The following is a 16,133-nucleotide window of genomic DNA, read 5'->3' as shown; positions in this document are numbered from 1 at the left end:
TGACAGTCCTCAGTGCTACATGAAGCTCTTAAAAAGGCCAGTAAGCCACAGCAGAGCAACAGTGTGAGGACAGACACCAAAGAATCCACCCTGGGGCACTTTGGGAGGAGAATTTTTCTCTGACAAGTTGTAATTTGTCACAGTTCTATATCTGGAAGCTGCATCACCAGCACAGGCACATTTCAGATGCCTGCTGATACCTCACCCTCCAATTAAGATATGTGCTTAGTTTGTTTATTCACCATCAATGGCAGGTTTTTCCCCTTTTTCTACCATATAAGGGAGGAAAAAAATAATTAAGTCATATTGGTTGTTGAGATCAACATAATTAAGGATGACGACAGTAAACATTACATTCTGTTTTTCCTCAGGGACACCATGTGGCGTGTGTTCACCGGGGCTCTGTCGGTGGAGGAGAAAGGAAGCCAGCTGCTAGCCGACTTGCGGGAGATTGAGTCCTGGATGTACAGGCTGCTGCGGTCGCCTGTACCAGTGGCAGGCCAGAGGCGTGTGGATGTGGAAGTCCTGCCCCATGAACTCAAGCGGGCGCTCACCTTTGCCCTGCCAGAAAACTCCCGGTTCTGTTTGGTTGACTTCCCGTTGCACCTTCCACTGGAGCTGCTGGGCGTGGACGCCTGTCTTCAGGTTCTCAGTTGTGTCCTTCTAGAGCACAAGGTAAAGAATAGTGGAATACTTGTCAAAGGAAACATCAGAAAAAAAGTTATGTAAAGCCGTGTTGGGCTTTTGTGGATGCCATTTTTTATTTTGCTCCCTGGAGGATGGGGATTGTGATCGGTAATTAGCAGCCATAAATAAACTGGATGGTTACACAAAACCTTTGTCTTGTTATCAGGTCATTCTTCAGTCCAGAGACTACAATGCTTTATCCATGAGTGTCATGGCTTTTGTTGCCATGATCTACCCTCTGGAGTACATGTTCCCTGTCATCCCCTTACTGCCAACCTGCATGGCCTCTGCTGAACAGGTGATTAACGCACCACCACTGCAGAAGCTGTTCGTCCTAGCTGTACATTTTTGCCTAACTGGAATTTGTTTCCTGCCACAGTTGCTTCTGGCCCCCACTCCCTACATTATCGGTGTCCCGGCCAGTTTCTTCCTCTACAAAGCCGAGTTCAAAATACCAGACGACGTGTGGCTTGTGGACCTGGACAGCAGCAAGGTCACTACATCCAAATATTCTTTTTTCCTGTTGCTTTTTTTAGATGTAACAGTTCCTATCTCCATTATCCTTTTCTCCCTACAGGTCATCGCGCCCACTAATGCCGAGATTCTTCCACCTCTTCCAGAACCTGAAGCAATGGAGCTGAAGAAGCATCTAAAGCAGGTACTGTGCGCGATTAGTCCAGTCACTCTCGACTGTGTTGGTGTCCGATCGAGCTGAGTCATTTTGTTTTGTACCTTGGCAGCGAGAGGGACAACTGGTACATTTGAACATTGGCATGACATTTCTGCAGCATTGTACTGGTCTGGAGCCAACTTCTTATGTGTCCAGGAATGTTAATTTAACACTCCTACATGACTATGAAATTCTCTTTCAGTATGAAGAGTAGGGACTTCGTTCCTCACCAGTATGTATTCTAGACCCAGTGTGAGAGCATCTGAATTGGAACCTGTCGTGGACTAACATGGACATGTGTTCTTTTTTTCCCCTTTTTCGTTGCATGCTCTAGCTCTTGGAGGTAAAAATGACACCCTAGGACCCCGATAACAAGAACCCCTTTAGAATTAACCGTTAGTCACCGAGCTGTCCCCTGACCCAGTTCTCTAACCCACCTGGTTCTGATTCATAGATGCCCCTCTTCTTTTTGTACTTCCACATTAGAATACTACTGGTTATATGATCACAGTAAAAGACACTCCTTGTACGAAACCATTCATTTAAAAATGCACCTTAGCTCTTTATTCTTAATGTGGAAGCACAGACAATATTAACTGAAGTGATAAATCAGCTGTAAATAACTGGATTGAGACGTTTGCGTACGCACATTTAGTTTTGCTCAGTGTGAATCAGAGCCAGTCCTCGGTGTGGTTGTGTGTTTAGCAGCTCCCTGTAAGGATGTGCGAGCGAGGTGCTGGTGTGTGGGAGTGTGCCGAGCCTCAGATTAACAGTTGTCGACTTGGAAACATAAGTGATGTCTGTTTAGAGAGGCTGTCACAGTAAATGATTGGCTGATTGTTTGAAGACTGCGATGCCAATGCAGAATGCTTCCTGTGAGTCTCTGTTGGTCCGATTACCGGTATATTTTTGCACTCCTTCAGTAAGTTGTGTGCTTTAAATCTGTAGATGTTAAACTCTCCTTTAGTTGGTGGTTGTTACTGTGCAATTGCCTTGAACAGATCTGCCTCACCACTCCATGGTGCCCTCTGGAATGTTCCAGTCGTCACCATGAATGGGGTTCATTTGTAATTCTGTAGGCGATGTCTTGTTTTTGCCACATAATTACTTTGCCACATGTTTCGATGAAAACAGTGTAAACACATCTGTCCTCATCTGTCTCTTTCATTCTGATTTAGTTTTCCTGAATCTGTTGCACTGCAGGCATCCGCCATTTTGTCAGTGCAAAATGCAAACTTATCTTGCTTATCTCCTTTCTTGAGTAAATTGCATTATTGCGAATGACATTCTTAAAATAGAAATAGCATCATAGTGTTATATTAAATGTATTTGCGTCAGCAGAGTGTTCAGTGATGAAGACAAAATGGAAACCTCTTTTTGAAAGGAGATAAAGATAAGAAAAGGAAAAGGTCATGACGGCGAACCTTCTGTCATGTACTATTCCAATGACCATCACTGAATCATCCCAGGCCATCATGTGATTGTCCTCCCATTTTTTTCTTATTCTTATCCCCTCCCCAGTGTCTGGTCAGGTTGACCGTGATCACCCAAAAGCAGATCTTCTCATCTGAAAATAAGGTTATCGTTTCTCCTCCTGTGGAATGTGTAATGCCCCTGCACGGAAAAATAATCTCTCCCACATATTTTGCTTGTCACTACTTGTTTCTCACTCTTTAAGACTTGAATCAAATGCATAACAGCGCCTCCCTCGCGTTGCGGGCCAGTGTTTGAGACACCGCTTAGCTCTGGCTTCAGCATGACTGAATGTGCGCGCATCTGTCTTGGCATCAGTGAGTGTCCTCCTAACAAAGAAGATGTGATGAGCTGGTTGACGACATCAACATTCACTCTGATGCAGAAACTAAATGTTCCATTATGCTAAGCTAAACACTGATACTTGAGTCTGCAGAAGATCCCGCAAAGCAAATCATGCATAGCGACTTATTCCCCTGTGCCCTCCTCTCGGAAAGGATGCACCCATCACTGGCATCAACATGCAAAAACACTTCAACCCGGCACCTAATGAGAACAAAATTGAATCAGCTGCTTAAATGAATCACGAAAGTCTTGCTGGAGACCATAATGACTGTAGAGATGTGTCCCAACCTGAGTGTACTCGGGTGTGTGTACAAAACAATATGTTGATGCCAACGGTGGGAGTGGTCCTTTAACTTTTCCACCCCGTCTTATTCCACCGCTCCTCCTATAACTTGTCATTTCATTCTTCTAGGCTTTGGCCAGTATGAGCATGAACACGCAGCCAATTCTGAACTTGGAGAAGTTCCAGGAAGGTCAGGAGCTGCCTCTGTTGCCGCCAGGACGTGACAAAGCTTCACCCTCCTCTACAGAGTTCAATCCTCTAATTTATGGCAACGATGTTGATTCAGTGGATGTGGCCACCAGGCAAGCCATAAATGTCGCCTTCTATAATCGCCTGTATTGACTGTTTCTGTGCTAGTTCCCCCAGTCAGGTCTGGTGTACTTCACAAAGTGATAAATTAGAATCCTGACAACACAAATCTCTTATCAGGCAAATCAGTCTGAGCGTAAAAAGCATTCTAGGCAGCATCTTAATGTAATTAGACTATAAATTATTACAGTGTAATGGTTCTTTAGGTCTTTTCTGTAGGACAAATTCAGTCTGCATCAGTGGAAATCTTTAGCTTTTTTCCCCTCTCTTGTCCAGGGTTGCCATGGTTCGATTCTTCAACTCCTCAAATGTTCTCCAAGGGTTTCAGATGCACACTCGCACGTTGCGTCTCTTTCCCCGACCCGTGGTGGCGTTCCGATCATCATCATTTCTTGCTTCTCGGCCAAGGCGCTCCAGCTTTGCAGACAAACTCTCTCACACCCAGGCTGTGGAATTCTTTGGAGAATGGGCTCTAAATCCTTCCAACCTTGCTTTTCAGAGGATACACAACAGTAGGTCATATTTACAGAGAAAAATCCACTTCCTGTGTGCAGTAAATGGTGAACTTTTATCCTGCATTTTTCAGACGTGTACGACCCATCACTGATTGGAGACAAGCCCAAGTGGTATGCTCACCAGTTACAACCAGTGGTCTACAGAGTGTACGATGGAAGCTCCCAGTTGGTTGAAGCCATGGCTGGTCCTTTGGAGGATGATGGAAATGAGTCGGACCCCACAGACAGGTGACAAATTACCAGTTAGTTCTTGGTGTGTTGTGTCAATTGAGGCCTGTGGATGATAGAATTTGTTTATTTATTGCAGCGGGAGTGACAGCGACGCATATGACGACTCCAGCTCTTCGTATTCCTCCCTCGGAGACCTTGTTAGTGAGATGATCCAAGGAGACATTCATGGAGACACAACCAGTAAGCTGAGGGGGAGTGAAAAGTGCCAGTTGAGCAAAAATATTCCATTTAAATCCGTCTAACATTCCACCCTGCTGTTTTAGGCTTGGACCCGCCTACCCATGCTGCACTGGGAGACGCTAGCGAGGTTGAATTTCAAGACTTCAGGGAGGTCAATCACGGGTGTGATGGTCCCCCCAGTGAAGAGGGAACCGGCGAGCCCTCTGATGGACAGCCCCTCCGCTCAAGCTCCAGCACAACAGCGAGCTCAAGTCCCAGCACAATCATCCAGGGAGTCAACCATGTGTGTGGCCCTCCGGCGAACCGAGCGCTCACCTGTGGCAAATCATAAGGCTTCAAAATGACGTGTTGGTATTTTCACAGGAGTTGGAAGCACCTGAGATGGAAGCGTCGGCCAGTGCTGCTCTGCAGAACCCTGTACCTGCTCTGTGCAGTCAGCCGTTCCTCAGACCTCCTGCTGATGCTGGCCTGGTGGAGCCAGCTGGTAAAAAGCAAGAGTATGACAACCCATACTTTGAGCCTCAGTACGGCTTCCCCTCAGAGGATGACCCAGATGCGGAGGAGCAAGTGGAGACGTACACGCCGCGGTTTAACCAGAATCTCAGCGACAACAAGTGTGTTGACTCTCTGAATTACATCATTCTTGTCCTTCAACTTAAATACCGACCAAACCCAGCATGTTGAATCAATACTCCCACTCCTGGTGAAGGCCAATTCTTGGCTGTGATTGAGCTGCCTTTCCAGCACTTACAGTACAGGCTGCATGCGTCTGTGTCTCTAATGCGTGATTTGAGTGTTGCTTATGTGTTTTCTTGTGTTTTTAAAAGGGCACAACGTCCGTTAAGACCAAGTAGCCTGAGGCTTCCCGGAGAATCTGACGGGGAGGGAGACTCCCGCAACAGTTCGCCAAACTCCACCATTTCCAACAGCAGCAACGATGGGTTTGGAGGACTGATGTCTTTTGCAAGTAAGAAAATACGACTTCAGATAATTAAAGCCAAAGAAAATAGCATGAGGCTCAGCTGCTGTGTGGACAATGCTGATTTTACTCATACGTTTGCTACAACTAACAGGCAATCTCTATAAGAACCACGGCACCAGTTTCAGTCTGTCCAATCTTGCACTTCCCAACAAGGCGGCGAGAGACAAAGCGACGCCTTTCCCCAGTCTGAAAGGTAGGAGCGACGTCCCACCAATGGAATCGGCCTGTGTTTTTGGATTTCCTTGTTGCTCAATGTCGATTCAAACATATTAAGCAGTGCATTATTGAATTTGTCATTTTTTTTAAGGAATTTATTTTCCATGTTTTCGATTGAAGCACTTTTTACATAATCTAATTCTCAGTTAATATAGGTCCTATAATCAACCTATTCTAGTTCATCGTACAGGACTTGCAGCCTGATTTGCTAACCCCGTGAGCCAACTCATGGTTAATCAGTTCACCACCGTCTGCCTTTTTTCTTGGTTATTTTTGGGGGCTTAAAGAATACTTCACTGTTGATATTGAGGAGGAAGTGGAGCAAGCAGGTTGGTAAAGCTGTTTTTGTAGCTTGACTTATTTTCCCAACGGCTTGCCAGAAAAGATATGGCACTATTATACAGGAGAAAACTGGGGGTATATCGATGTTTTTCTCTCAAGATTAGGATGAAAATCCAGTCAAAACAGACTTCAGGACTTTTCTAGTCCCCATGATATTAGTGAGGAAGTGTTTACCCTGCAGTTCCACGCAGACAGAAGCCTAAACACACCAAAATGAGTGTAACCATCGTGGCAGCATATGTTCATATACTGGAGGCCTAACTATGCACTGAGCAAAGCTCAATTAAACGAGGCACAAACAAGGCTTGAACATGGAATTCAAAATGAAATAGTCGGTCGTGCATTGTCTTTTTGAATTCTGTTGAGGATTTTCACTTTATCTGAGAGGAAACAGGTGACGCATGGAAATCTAACTCAATAGCTCCACTCCATGTGGAATAGCTGCCATAGAAAACACCGTGTTCCTTTGGTGACCATGTGTTTTGTCTTTGTCGTTCAGATCCACCTGACAACGTGGGTATGTTATGTCTGGTGTGATAGTTTTAGCCCCCTGGCCTGGTACTTACTTTACCCTTGACGTGACCTTCACCAGTCTCGCACCCTGTTTCTCGACATAGGCTTAAATTCAAACGTGTCTGCCTCCCCTCCTCTCCTGGATCTTTGTGTGGTTAGTCTAGTCTCTGCTGTGGCATCTGTACAGCCACACTGCCAGAGGAGAGATGCTCAGTCTTGTAACTGTATATTGTAGTTGATTTATTCTGGTTTTGTTTCAGCCTTTGAATGAGAACGCTCCATTCTGAGTGAATGGGGTTGGTTTCCTGCCCCCTGACCTTTACGTTTCTTGCCTGGCTTGCTTGCTTTCTCTGTGGATCTTACTGTTGTGCTTTTTCCTCCCCTTTACGGTCCTATTTTTCTTCAACAAAATAGTAATGACGGTCAATAGTAATGAGATTTGAGTATTGAGTGTGTAATGATTATCTGTTCCGTAGTCTCTGCATTCATTTTTCATATGTTGACTCATTAATATGGTGAAAACTCATTTTGAGGGTTGATGCAGCCATCAGATCATATCCTCATCTTTCTTTTCCGTCTTCCTTTTTGATTTCGAAACACCGTGTTGAGTCTGTTTACATTGTGTTTTGGGTTGATGTTCAGACTGGTGATGTCTGGGCCGGTGTCCCTCTCTGTCTATTTTTCCGGCACTAATTCTGGGTTTTGTGTGCAGTATTTGGGCTAAATTCTCTAATGGAGATAATTACAGAGGCCGGCCCGGGGAGCGGAGAAGGTGGGTTCTGCCCGTTTATCGAGTGAGCTGCATGCTTCTCCAAGCCAGTCAACTACATCTCCCAGCATTCCCTCTGTCTGCCTTCATTTCAGTCACAGTGTCATCAACAGGTCCAGTGGCCTTTCCATTCGTGATGATCCTCCTAACTCAAATTGCTTCAAAATCAGCTTCAAAACCAGAAAAAAGGGCCCTAACTCAGTAATTGCAGAAAAAAGGGAAGCAATCCGTTATGCAACTGTCGTGCACGGCGCTGAACATGAAGCTCGACATTGGAGGCACCGAAAACGGTCGGAGCTGCTGTTTTTCTTCTCTTCCGTCCTCCCACAGAAGACAGAGGGGGCTGGGATCAATCACGCTGATAATTGTGCTGTACATAACGAACAATGCCTTACTGGAAAATTAGGGCTTTTTAAAGCGAACTGGTGAAAACGCTTTGTTTTCTGGTGGAGGTTGAGTCATTCAGGAGGCGGGAAGAACACGCCTGGTGTGCCACCATCGCGGCTGTTTGCATCACGTATGAGGGTGCAGATATTTCTGAGGGATGTTTATGTCGCAGACGCTGTTTTAGAATAAATCCTTAAGATGAGCAAGGATAAATAAAATAACAATTGTTCTGTCAAGCAAATGTTGGCGTACGAAACACAAGAATTTTGTCCCATCACACGGCAGCAGGAGTGAAAAATGGAGCATCCTCTTGTTAAGACTGTCCGCTCACAAAAGCTTTTTATCTTGTCTTCAGAAGCAGTTCCGCCTCCATCTTTTCATGTTTTAGAAAGAGAATCTGGAAATAAGTAGACTTTGATCATCTGTCTTTTATTTGAGATGAATTTCCACCTCGCAAAGTAGAGCCGTGGAAATTTATTAGAATCATTTGGATGAGTCATTCAGTTTTTATTAATACTGAAGGGTTATTTTACATCTTCCATTGTATCGAGCGCAGATATTGCATCTGCATCATGTTGCATTATATTTGCGGCTGGAGGCATTTATCTGGATTAGCTTCATTACCTCCGCCGAGGAGGTTGTGACAGCCGCCGTTAATCTGGCTATTAACAAAGTCGAAAGTTTTTAATGGACAGCTGATTACATTTTGGCGATGTTCCAGATTCCGGAGAGCCTTTAACCTTTTGATCTTCCAAAGCCAAGGGGCTTTGATCATAAGGCCAACCTCCTATCTTATGTAATCTAGTGGATCTTAGGGTTGCTGAGCCTCCTGCACCTTCCCAGGAACATATCAAGATTCAGACCAGCGTCCCCTCACAGCTCATCCGCACCTCCTCTTATTTTCACTCATGCATGACTTCACTGATGTCACTGCTGTGCTCACCGTCCTCCATCTGACCTCGTGCCTCCGCTGCTGCTGCTGCTGCTGCTGAAGTGTGATGCCACCGCCCTGGGTGCCCTTCAGATTCCTGCGTGTCCCCGTTTGATTTGTCCTCCAACTCCCTTGTTTTGATAATGGACTGTAGCACTCCTTGCAGCTAGCCTGTGTAGCGCTAGACAACCTTCAGTAGAATCCTGTTGTGTCTGTCCTGCTCTCAGAAACATTGTTTTGTACTTGACATGCTACCTTTTAACATCGTTTGGAAGATGCAGCGCAGGTTTAGACTGCTACGTTTACAGTTGATTACCTTTGAGGGCCCCTCTGGACATTGCAGTTTACAGTTGGTTTATGTGATCTTGTGCGGTGTCGAGGAATGTTGTTAAAAAATGTTCCCTTCCAGGTGCACGTGCACCTCGAGCACTGGTGGATCAGAAGTCCTCCGTGATCAAGCACAGTCCTACAGTGAAAAGAGAGTCGCCATCTCCTCAGGGAAGAGTCAACAATACGAGGTTAGACTTGGGATCGGAGGGACACGTTTATGTGGGTGTGAAAGGTCCTGAAGTGCCCAGGAAGTGGGACTAAAGACAGAACCTGTGCTGGTTTCAGCGAGAACCAGCAGTTCCTGAAGGAGGTGGTGCAGAGTGTTCTGGATGGGCAGGGAGTCGGCTGGCTCAACATGAAGAAAGTGCGCCGCCTGTTGGAGAACGAGCAGCTCCGTCTGTTTGTCCTCAGTAAGCTGAACAGAGCCGTCCACACAGAGGAAGACGCCAGACAAGAGATCATTCGTGATGTGGTGAGACCATTTTGGAACGTTTGGAACGCTTCATCACTGCCTGCACGTCTGTGTCAGAATAACAGCTGAACACTTTTGGCTTTCAGGAGGTGAGCAGAAAAGTGTACAAAGGCATGCTGGACATCTTGAAGTGCACCGTTTCCAGTCTGGAGCACTCGTACACTAACGCAGGTCTTGGAGGAATGGCCAGCGTCTTCAGCTTACTGGAAATAGCGCGCACGCATTACCAAACCAAAGGTATATCGCATATATTAAACCATAATCTCTGGATTGTCTGATTCGTGCAGATTAGTTATAATAGAGTGCTTTTGCTACTAATATTTTAATCAATTTCTGCCTTTTTTCCCCCCAAATTAACTTGACGCTACATGTTGATTTAACTAAAACCTTCGCTAACGCTGTAAAGCACGTCGGCTATTCCAGTTTAACCCTTCTCATATTTTCTTGCTCTGTAATTCTGTCTTTGGCCCCTTCATTTCGGTCACTCAGACCCAGAAAAACGCAAGCGAAGCCCCACAGACAGTGTCGGCAGCCCGGGCAGCAAAGAGAGTCCTTCGGCTCGAGCGGAGACCAGCAGACCTCAGGGCTTTCTGAATGTGCCCCATCTCCAGCTGCCGCACCACACCACGGGCAGAGGAGCCCGCCATTTTGATACCCGGAGTCTTAACGAGGAGAACTTTATTGCCTCGATTGGTGTGTACTTCACTCCAGCAGCGGTTGCATGTGCACTGTGAGACCCTCCACCTGTTTCCTACAAGCTCATCAGCCCTCTGATATGAGTCCTCCGGCCGTCTCAATACAAGTCCCCCTTCATGTCCCCAACTGAGTCTAACAGGTGTTGCAGTATTCCATACACTTTGGTCCGTAGCAGTGATGCTGATCACTTTTGTACCTAATCAAAGATAATTGTCATTCTACCACGCGATCACGATTATTTCTATACGTTCCAAACGGCGATTCGATTAGAAAACTGATTCCCGATTTGAGCAGGCAGGCCCAAAAAAGTGTCTGGAATCTGTTCCTGTGTTCCAGGCTGGACTGTGTCTGTCTGTGTCCCTGTCCTGAAACATCTGTGTGCGTCTGCCTTCCCTCTGGAGTGTGTTTGTCCGCTTCTCAGCACCTTGAATGCATGTCTCTCTCTTGGTCTTCCGATAATAAATCTGCAGTAGTGGACGAGGGAAACCACAGGATCCGCATTGGTACTGCAGGTTTTTCTTCCAGACGCGCTGTAGTAAATGGCAGCTCCCTTCGCTCTCAGCATGGAGGGTGGAAGCGCCGCTCCCCTGTAAACAGTCCCAGGGAAGAATCCAAAACACCTCTTCCTATTGGTTACCAAAGCAGCGGCTGTCTCAGCCAGTCCTCCACGACTCTGAGCATTGTCCTGGGTCTGTATACGGGGGACCCTCTCAGTTAACCACCCTGACACCCCACCTACCTGCTCCCCTCTCTTGTTAGAAGTTGCACCCTCAATTCTACAGAATGCTTTGAGACTTGCATCCCAGCTTCTGCAACTTGCTCCATCTCACAATCTGGCTAGTCAGCCTCTCACAGCCCATCCCATGCTCCTTTTTTCTGACCCAGCCATCACCCTCTGTCTCACCTTTGCTCTGGAAAGCCAGACAAATGGTCAGAGCCAAACCTTCTGATGTTCTGTGTGGCTCTCCAGGACTTTGGGCCACGCTCATTGGGTGTGTTGTAAGGTTATCCAAGTAGCTCCCGTACACACCGGATCCAGCTTGTCGACATTCCGAAGCCCAGCTACGCGCCGACTTTACAAAACACCGTTTATTGACAGATTTCAATGCTTATTTTGTTTTGGTTTTGGTTTAATGCTCATCCGCCATACATGCCTTTTCAACCAGCTCTTTGACTCTCTCTCTGTCTTTCTCTCCTTGCTTGCAATGCATCTTGGGTAGAATTGTGGAGCAAGCACCAGGATAATCAAAAAGCTATGGAAAAACCACAGAGTAAGACTTTTCACACACCAAAGAAAAAAAAAGACAAGGATCAGAATCTCCCTCCTCGATATCTTATTGCATGAATAGGAAAATAGAAATGCTCTCAAAAGAAAGCACAAAAACATGATGTGTTCATTTTTACAGATGATGTTTTGGGGTCATTTCAGTAGAGGAAAACCCTGATTTGTCCAGTTTTGTGTTTTCTCAACATGACACTGCTAAATAAGGTTTTTTTTTTTTTTTTAAACATGATAATTCTGGTCAATTTTGAGGTCCATTTATTTACTTGGAGCCTGTGAGCAGGTTTTACTGCCATGACCTGGGTTTTGATGTCCTGTGAGGACAGATGAGAATAAACCTGGACCAGAAGACAGTCCGTTTGGGTCCATGTTTCACCAAAAAGGGAACTTTACGGGGCTCATGTTGTCGTTCCTGAACAGCCTGTCCAGTTCCAGAGAAAACCAATCCCTCTGCCTCGCTGCCTACTGTATCTTTGTGATTCTACACTCAGTATTATGTTGCTGCTGCAACGTTCTTTTACCACTAAGGGCGCACAAAGTGTCAGGATCTCTTCTTGTCTGTTAAGGTGTTTACTACCAAAGTTTAACCCCCCCCCTCGAAGCAGAAAGTGTCTGTTTTACTGTGTGCATGCCTAACTGCCTGTGTCTGTCTGCTGGCTTTTGGGCCAGATGTGCAGCATTGACTTGACTCTTCATGTTGCTCTCTTGCAGTTTTGTTTTTATTTCAATCCTCCCCCAGTTTGATGGCACGCTCTGCTTGGCCCTCCTCTAACTTCTCTGCCTGGTCTTGAAAAACCCTATTATCTGTTTATTAGTGTATAACTCTGCGTTGTCTGCAGAGCTTTATTTTGTTGGACTAGCTGCATCACACTTAGTCTCGTATAAGTGAGATTTGACCTGCTTCAGATGACCTCACTGATGAAAAGCTAGTGTTCTACTCTTACTCTGCTTTGCTGTGTCTCTAGTCTAGTGAAGTGTCTCTATCAAGGCTTTGGCACTTTAGGTGGACGTTGCATCACTGTTTTGCTGTGTTTTGCTTGAAGCGAGTCAACTCTCCCTAAGGTGACACAGACCGACTCGATAGAGCTGCTCACGGGTGTCTGTCCTGCAGGTTCTGAGGGAGCCAAGCAGCAGCGCCCCCTGGTGGCAGATGCAGAGGAGAAGAAATCGCAGATCAGTGCTGATAGTGGCCTCAGCGTCACCTCTGGATCCCAGGTTGTTGTCAGTTTTTTACACTGGTACCCCCCTCCCCCCCAGAAAGGGTGTATTTTTTACTTTTTAACGTTTTCTTTTCATTTTCTTTTGGGTCTTCAGAAAAGCGACACGGAGTCGATAACGAGCTCCGAGCCGCCCGCCCTGACGAGAAGCACCAGCCAAGACTCAGAGGCCAGCACAGTGGTAGGGCACAGCCAACTCGCATCGTTGTGATGTTTGCGGTGGTGCAGTCCTCACCTTGTCTTCAGTCCGCACCCGCGTTTGTTCAGGTGCTGACTCTAAACGGTTCTCTTTACCCAGATAAGCAATAGTTCCGGAGAGACCCTGGGCGCTGACAGTGACCTGAGCAGCACGGCAGGAGACGGGCCCGCCGGAAGAATCGCTCCACATTTAAATCAGTCCAGAGGGACGCTGTCTGACAGCGAGATTGAAACCAATCCAGCCACCAGCACAGTGTTTGTAAGAGCTGGACTCTGGACGGTGCTGAGGACCCGTCTGACGAGGGTGTCGGTCATATTTCCTCCTTCTGTCCACAGGGGAAGACTCACACCCGGAAGCCAGGCATCAAAGATCACTCACACACCCTGGCCAAGGGTCAGCCTGCACAGCCCCTGGAGGACATCAGCATGAGGATTTACCTCTGCGAGGGCCTGTTGGGTGCGTTCTGATCTCTAAGAGAATCTTTATCAGAGAAAAGGCTTTCAGCCTAACCAGCACTCTTTCTATGCTAATTCTTTGTTGCTCAATCTCTTAATGTAAAAATGGCAAACTCTACGCTAAAGATGGAAGTCAAATGGGACTTCTTTTAACTGAAATTAACAAGTGCAAGATAAAAGACAAGGTCACCTCCTGATGTGACTTCCTGTGGTCCATTGTTTGATTTTAACCAACAAATTTACACGAGCTTCCGGAGTTAATAGAAACGCACATATAGGTGGAAAGATAAATAAGTCAGGAAAATATGAATGTTACAGAATATCCAATCAGGGTTATTAAGCAGACCTTCAGTATGTGATTCTGTGAGTGGAAAGTCATCATTTGGACCAGAACTTTGCTCGTTTACCTGCTTGTTGTGAGGCTCCTGCGGCTCTTCTGGTGTTTGCCATTAATCCCACTCCCCTTTTCACCTAACCCCCCGCTGCTCTCGCTGCTTCCTGCTGCTCCTCTTGGGAACATCTTCCAGGTCGGGATAAGAGCTCCGTTTGGGATCAACTAGAGGATGCTGCCATGGAAACCTTTTCTCTAAGTAGGGCTAATTTTCATGCTTTTGCCCTTTTCTCTGTCTGTGTGCCTGCGAGTGTCTGTTTTTTATATAAACTATCTATGGGTCTCCTGTTCGGCCTGACGGAGCTTTGGGAAATTTGGTCACGTTTCTTCCTCTCGGAATGGGAAAACCAGAACGTCTCTGTGATAGATTGTCTTTGAGTTCTCCTTCTCAGTTGAGACAAATCAAGTTGAACCTTTTTTGTTTGCGTGATGCTCATAGTGTGGACGGTCTAATGTAGCTGAATGAGTCCCAACACTGCACGTCCACGTTCCCTGTCTTCAGGTAAAGAACGTTCCACGCTGTGGGACCAGCTGCAGTTCTGGGAGGACGCCTTCCTGGACGCAGTGATGTTGGAGCGGGAGGGGATGGGGATGGACCAGGGCCCACAGGAGATGATCGAGAGGTGCAGGCCGAGTGTCAGATGGTGTGTTTGTGTTCCCCAAAGATAAAGCAGCACCTCTGTAATCCTCCTCCTCCTCCTTCGGCACAGATACCTGTCGTTGGGAGACCACGACCGCAAGCGTCTGGAGGACGATGAAGACAGGCTCCTGGCCACCTTGCTGCACAACATGATTGCTTACATGTTGATGATGAAAGTACGGTTGCATGATCACTTCTAACCATCAGGATGCTGAAACGTGCAGCGGTGCACGGAAGGTTTTCACCAGAGGTTCCTCCCGTCCTGGGAGTCCTTCAGGAGGGTCTCGTGTGCCTTAGCAGAGCCGTAATCCTGCTCCCCCTCACTCTCTGAGCTCTTCAGGCAGGTCTTTTGACCTCCTGCATCCCGTTTTTGCTCTGCTAAGCACCACGAGCTGTCGGCCCTTATTTAGGGTGGGAATACTTTCCGTGCCCCCTGCACGCTTCTGGACAGGGAACGTACGTCTGACCTTTTGTTTTTGTTGTTGTTTAGTTGAACAAAAATGACATCAGGAAGAAAGTGAGGCGTCTGATGGGGAAGTCCCACATCGGCCTCACGTACAGCCAAGAGATCAATGAGATTCTGGACAAACTGGCCGACATGGTGACTGTTTCTCCCCCCGGGAATTCGCCGCGTTCAGCCTGCGTTCCTCATTTCTAATTGTTCGCTGCGTTTCCAGAACGGCCGCGAGCTTCCCATCAGGCCCAGCGGGAGCCGTCACATCAAGAAGCAAACGTTTGTTGTGCACGCCGGCACGGACACCACAGGCGACATCTTCTTCATGGAGGTGCGCCGGCTCTCTCCCCGTCCTGCTGAATGATTCACTCGCTCCGGTTTCTGAATGTGAAAAATCCCCTCTCAGGTGTGCGACGACTGCATAGTCCTGCGCAGCAACATCGGCACGGTCTACGAGCGCTGGTGGTACGAGAAGCTCATCAACATGACCTACTGCCCCAAGACCAAGGTGTTGTGTCTGTGGAGGCGCAACGGCCAGGAGACGCAGCTCAACAAGTTCTATACCAAAAAGGTCAGGAAGTGCACCTCGTTGTTGCTGCCGGAAACAATGATTCCACACCGACGTGTTCTCTCCCGCTCTAGTGTCGTGAACTCTACTACTGTGTCAAAGACAGTATGGAGAGGGCTGCAGCCAGGCAGCAGAGCATCAAACCAGGTATGTGGAGAGGTCAGAGGTCACAGGGGACGTGGGTGCGCTGCTGCCTCCGCTGTGTTGACTCTGCTCTCCTTCAGGTCCAGAATTAGGTGGAGAGTTTCCCGTCCAGGACATGAAAACTGGCGAAGGTGGGCTGCTGCAGGTCACGCTGGAGGGAATCAACCTGAAATTCATGCACAGCCAGGTAAGACGCTGGTCCCACAGCAGGAACTGGCCGTCGCACATCAGGGCATGGAAACGATGAACCGAAATCACTCCCGGTTGCTCCGGTCCATCTCACCCTCATCACTTTTCTGCCCATCGCTCATATTTGCCTCGTTTCCTTTCACCTCATGACCTCTTCCTCTACTGTCTTTCCAACAAATCTGTGGTGACATGTTAGATGTTTATCAGACATTAGACCTCTCAGATTTCTGTCCCTTAGAGGAAGACTTCCTGTGTCTGCGTTT

At 47.1% G+C, this 16,133-nt stretch overlaps 1 protein-coding gene across 39 annotated transcripts in view; it reads left to right on the top strand.

Annotated features, from left to right (window-relative positions):
* Window positions 1-16,133, top strand: part of madd (MAP-kinase activating death domain) — a 28,575-nt gene that overhangs the window by 6,487 nt on the left and 5,955 nt on the right. For 2 of the 39 annotated variants that reach the window (XM_057025515.1, XM_057025536.1), the window contains exons 4-35: window positions 372-675; window positions 854-985; window positions 1,067-1,180; window positions 1,265-1,345; window positions 2,879-2,935; window positions 3,588-3,760; window positions 4,044-4,279; window positions 4,354-4,510; window positions 4,590-4,693; window positions 4,777-4,976; window positions 5,057-5,307; window positions 5,521-5,660; window positions 5,767-5,868; window positions 6,733-6,750; window positions 7,459-7,518; window positions 9,243-9,351; window positions 9,449-9,635; window positions 9,722-9,872; window positions 10,125-10,328; window positions 11,552-11,602; window positions 12,725-12,828; window positions 12,928-13,008; window positions 13,129-13,287; window positions 13,365-13,485; window positions 14,012-14,074; window positions 14,378-14,498; window positions 14,586-14,691; window positions 15,006-15,116; window positions 15,193-15,300; window positions 15,376-15,540; window positions 15,612-15,684; window positions 15,762-15,868. In XM_057025515.1, coding sequence (XP_056881495.1) covers window positions 372-675; window positions 854-985; window positions 1,067-1,180; window positions 1,265-1,345; window positions 2,879-2,935; window positions 3,588-3,760; window positions 4,044-4,279; window positions 4,354-4,510; window positions 4,590-4,693; window positions 4,777-4,976; window positions 5,057-5,307; window positions 5,521-5,660; window positions 5,767-5,868; window positions 6,733-6,750; window positions 7,459-7,518; window positions 9,243-9,351; window positions 9,449-9,635; window positions 9,722-9,872; window positions 10,125-10,328; window positions 11,552-11,602; window positions 12,725-12,828; window positions 12,928-13,008; window positions 13,129-13,287; window positions 13,365-13,485; window positions 14,012-14,074; window positions 14,378-14,498; window positions 14,586-14,691; window positions 15,006-15,116; window positions 15,193-15,300; window positions 15,376-15,540; window positions 15,612-15,684; window positions 15,762-15,868 — 4,150 coding nt within the window. Of the gene's footprint in view, window positions 1-371; window positions 676-853; window positions 986-1,066; window positions 1,181-1,264; window positions 1,346-2,878; window positions 2,936-3,587; window positions 3,761-4,043; window positions 4,280-4,353; window positions 4,511-4,589; window positions 4,694-4,776; window positions 4,977-5,056; window positions 5,308-5,520; window positions 5,661-5,766; window positions 5,869-6,732; window positions 6,751-7,458; window positions 7,519-9,242; window positions 9,352-9,448; window positions 9,636-9,721; window positions 9,873-10,124; window positions 10,329-11,551; window positions 11,603-12,724; window positions 12,829-12,927; window positions 13,012-13,128; window positions 13,288-13,364; window positions 13,486-14,011; window positions 14,075-14,377; window positions 14,499-14,585; window positions 14,692-15,005; window positions 15,117-15,192; window positions 15,301-15,375; window positions 15,541-15,611; window positions 15,685-15,761; window positions 15,869-16,133 lie in introns of all 39 variants that reach the window. The other 37 variants (XM_057025522.1, XM_057025549.1, XM_057025541.1 and 34 more) reach the window with 28 other exon arrangements.

Source organism: Takifugu flavidus, chromosome 2 (genome assembly GCF_003711565.1).
Source record: "Takifugu flavidus isolate HTHZ2018 chromosome 2, ASM371156v2, whole genome shotgun sequence".
NCBI lineage: Eukaryota > Metazoa > Chordata > Actinopteri > Tetraodontiformes > Tetraodontidae > Takifugu > Takifugu flavidus.
The sequence above is the reverse complement of the archived record's forward strand: the minus strand, read 5'-3'. Positions and strand labels throughout refer to the sequence as shown.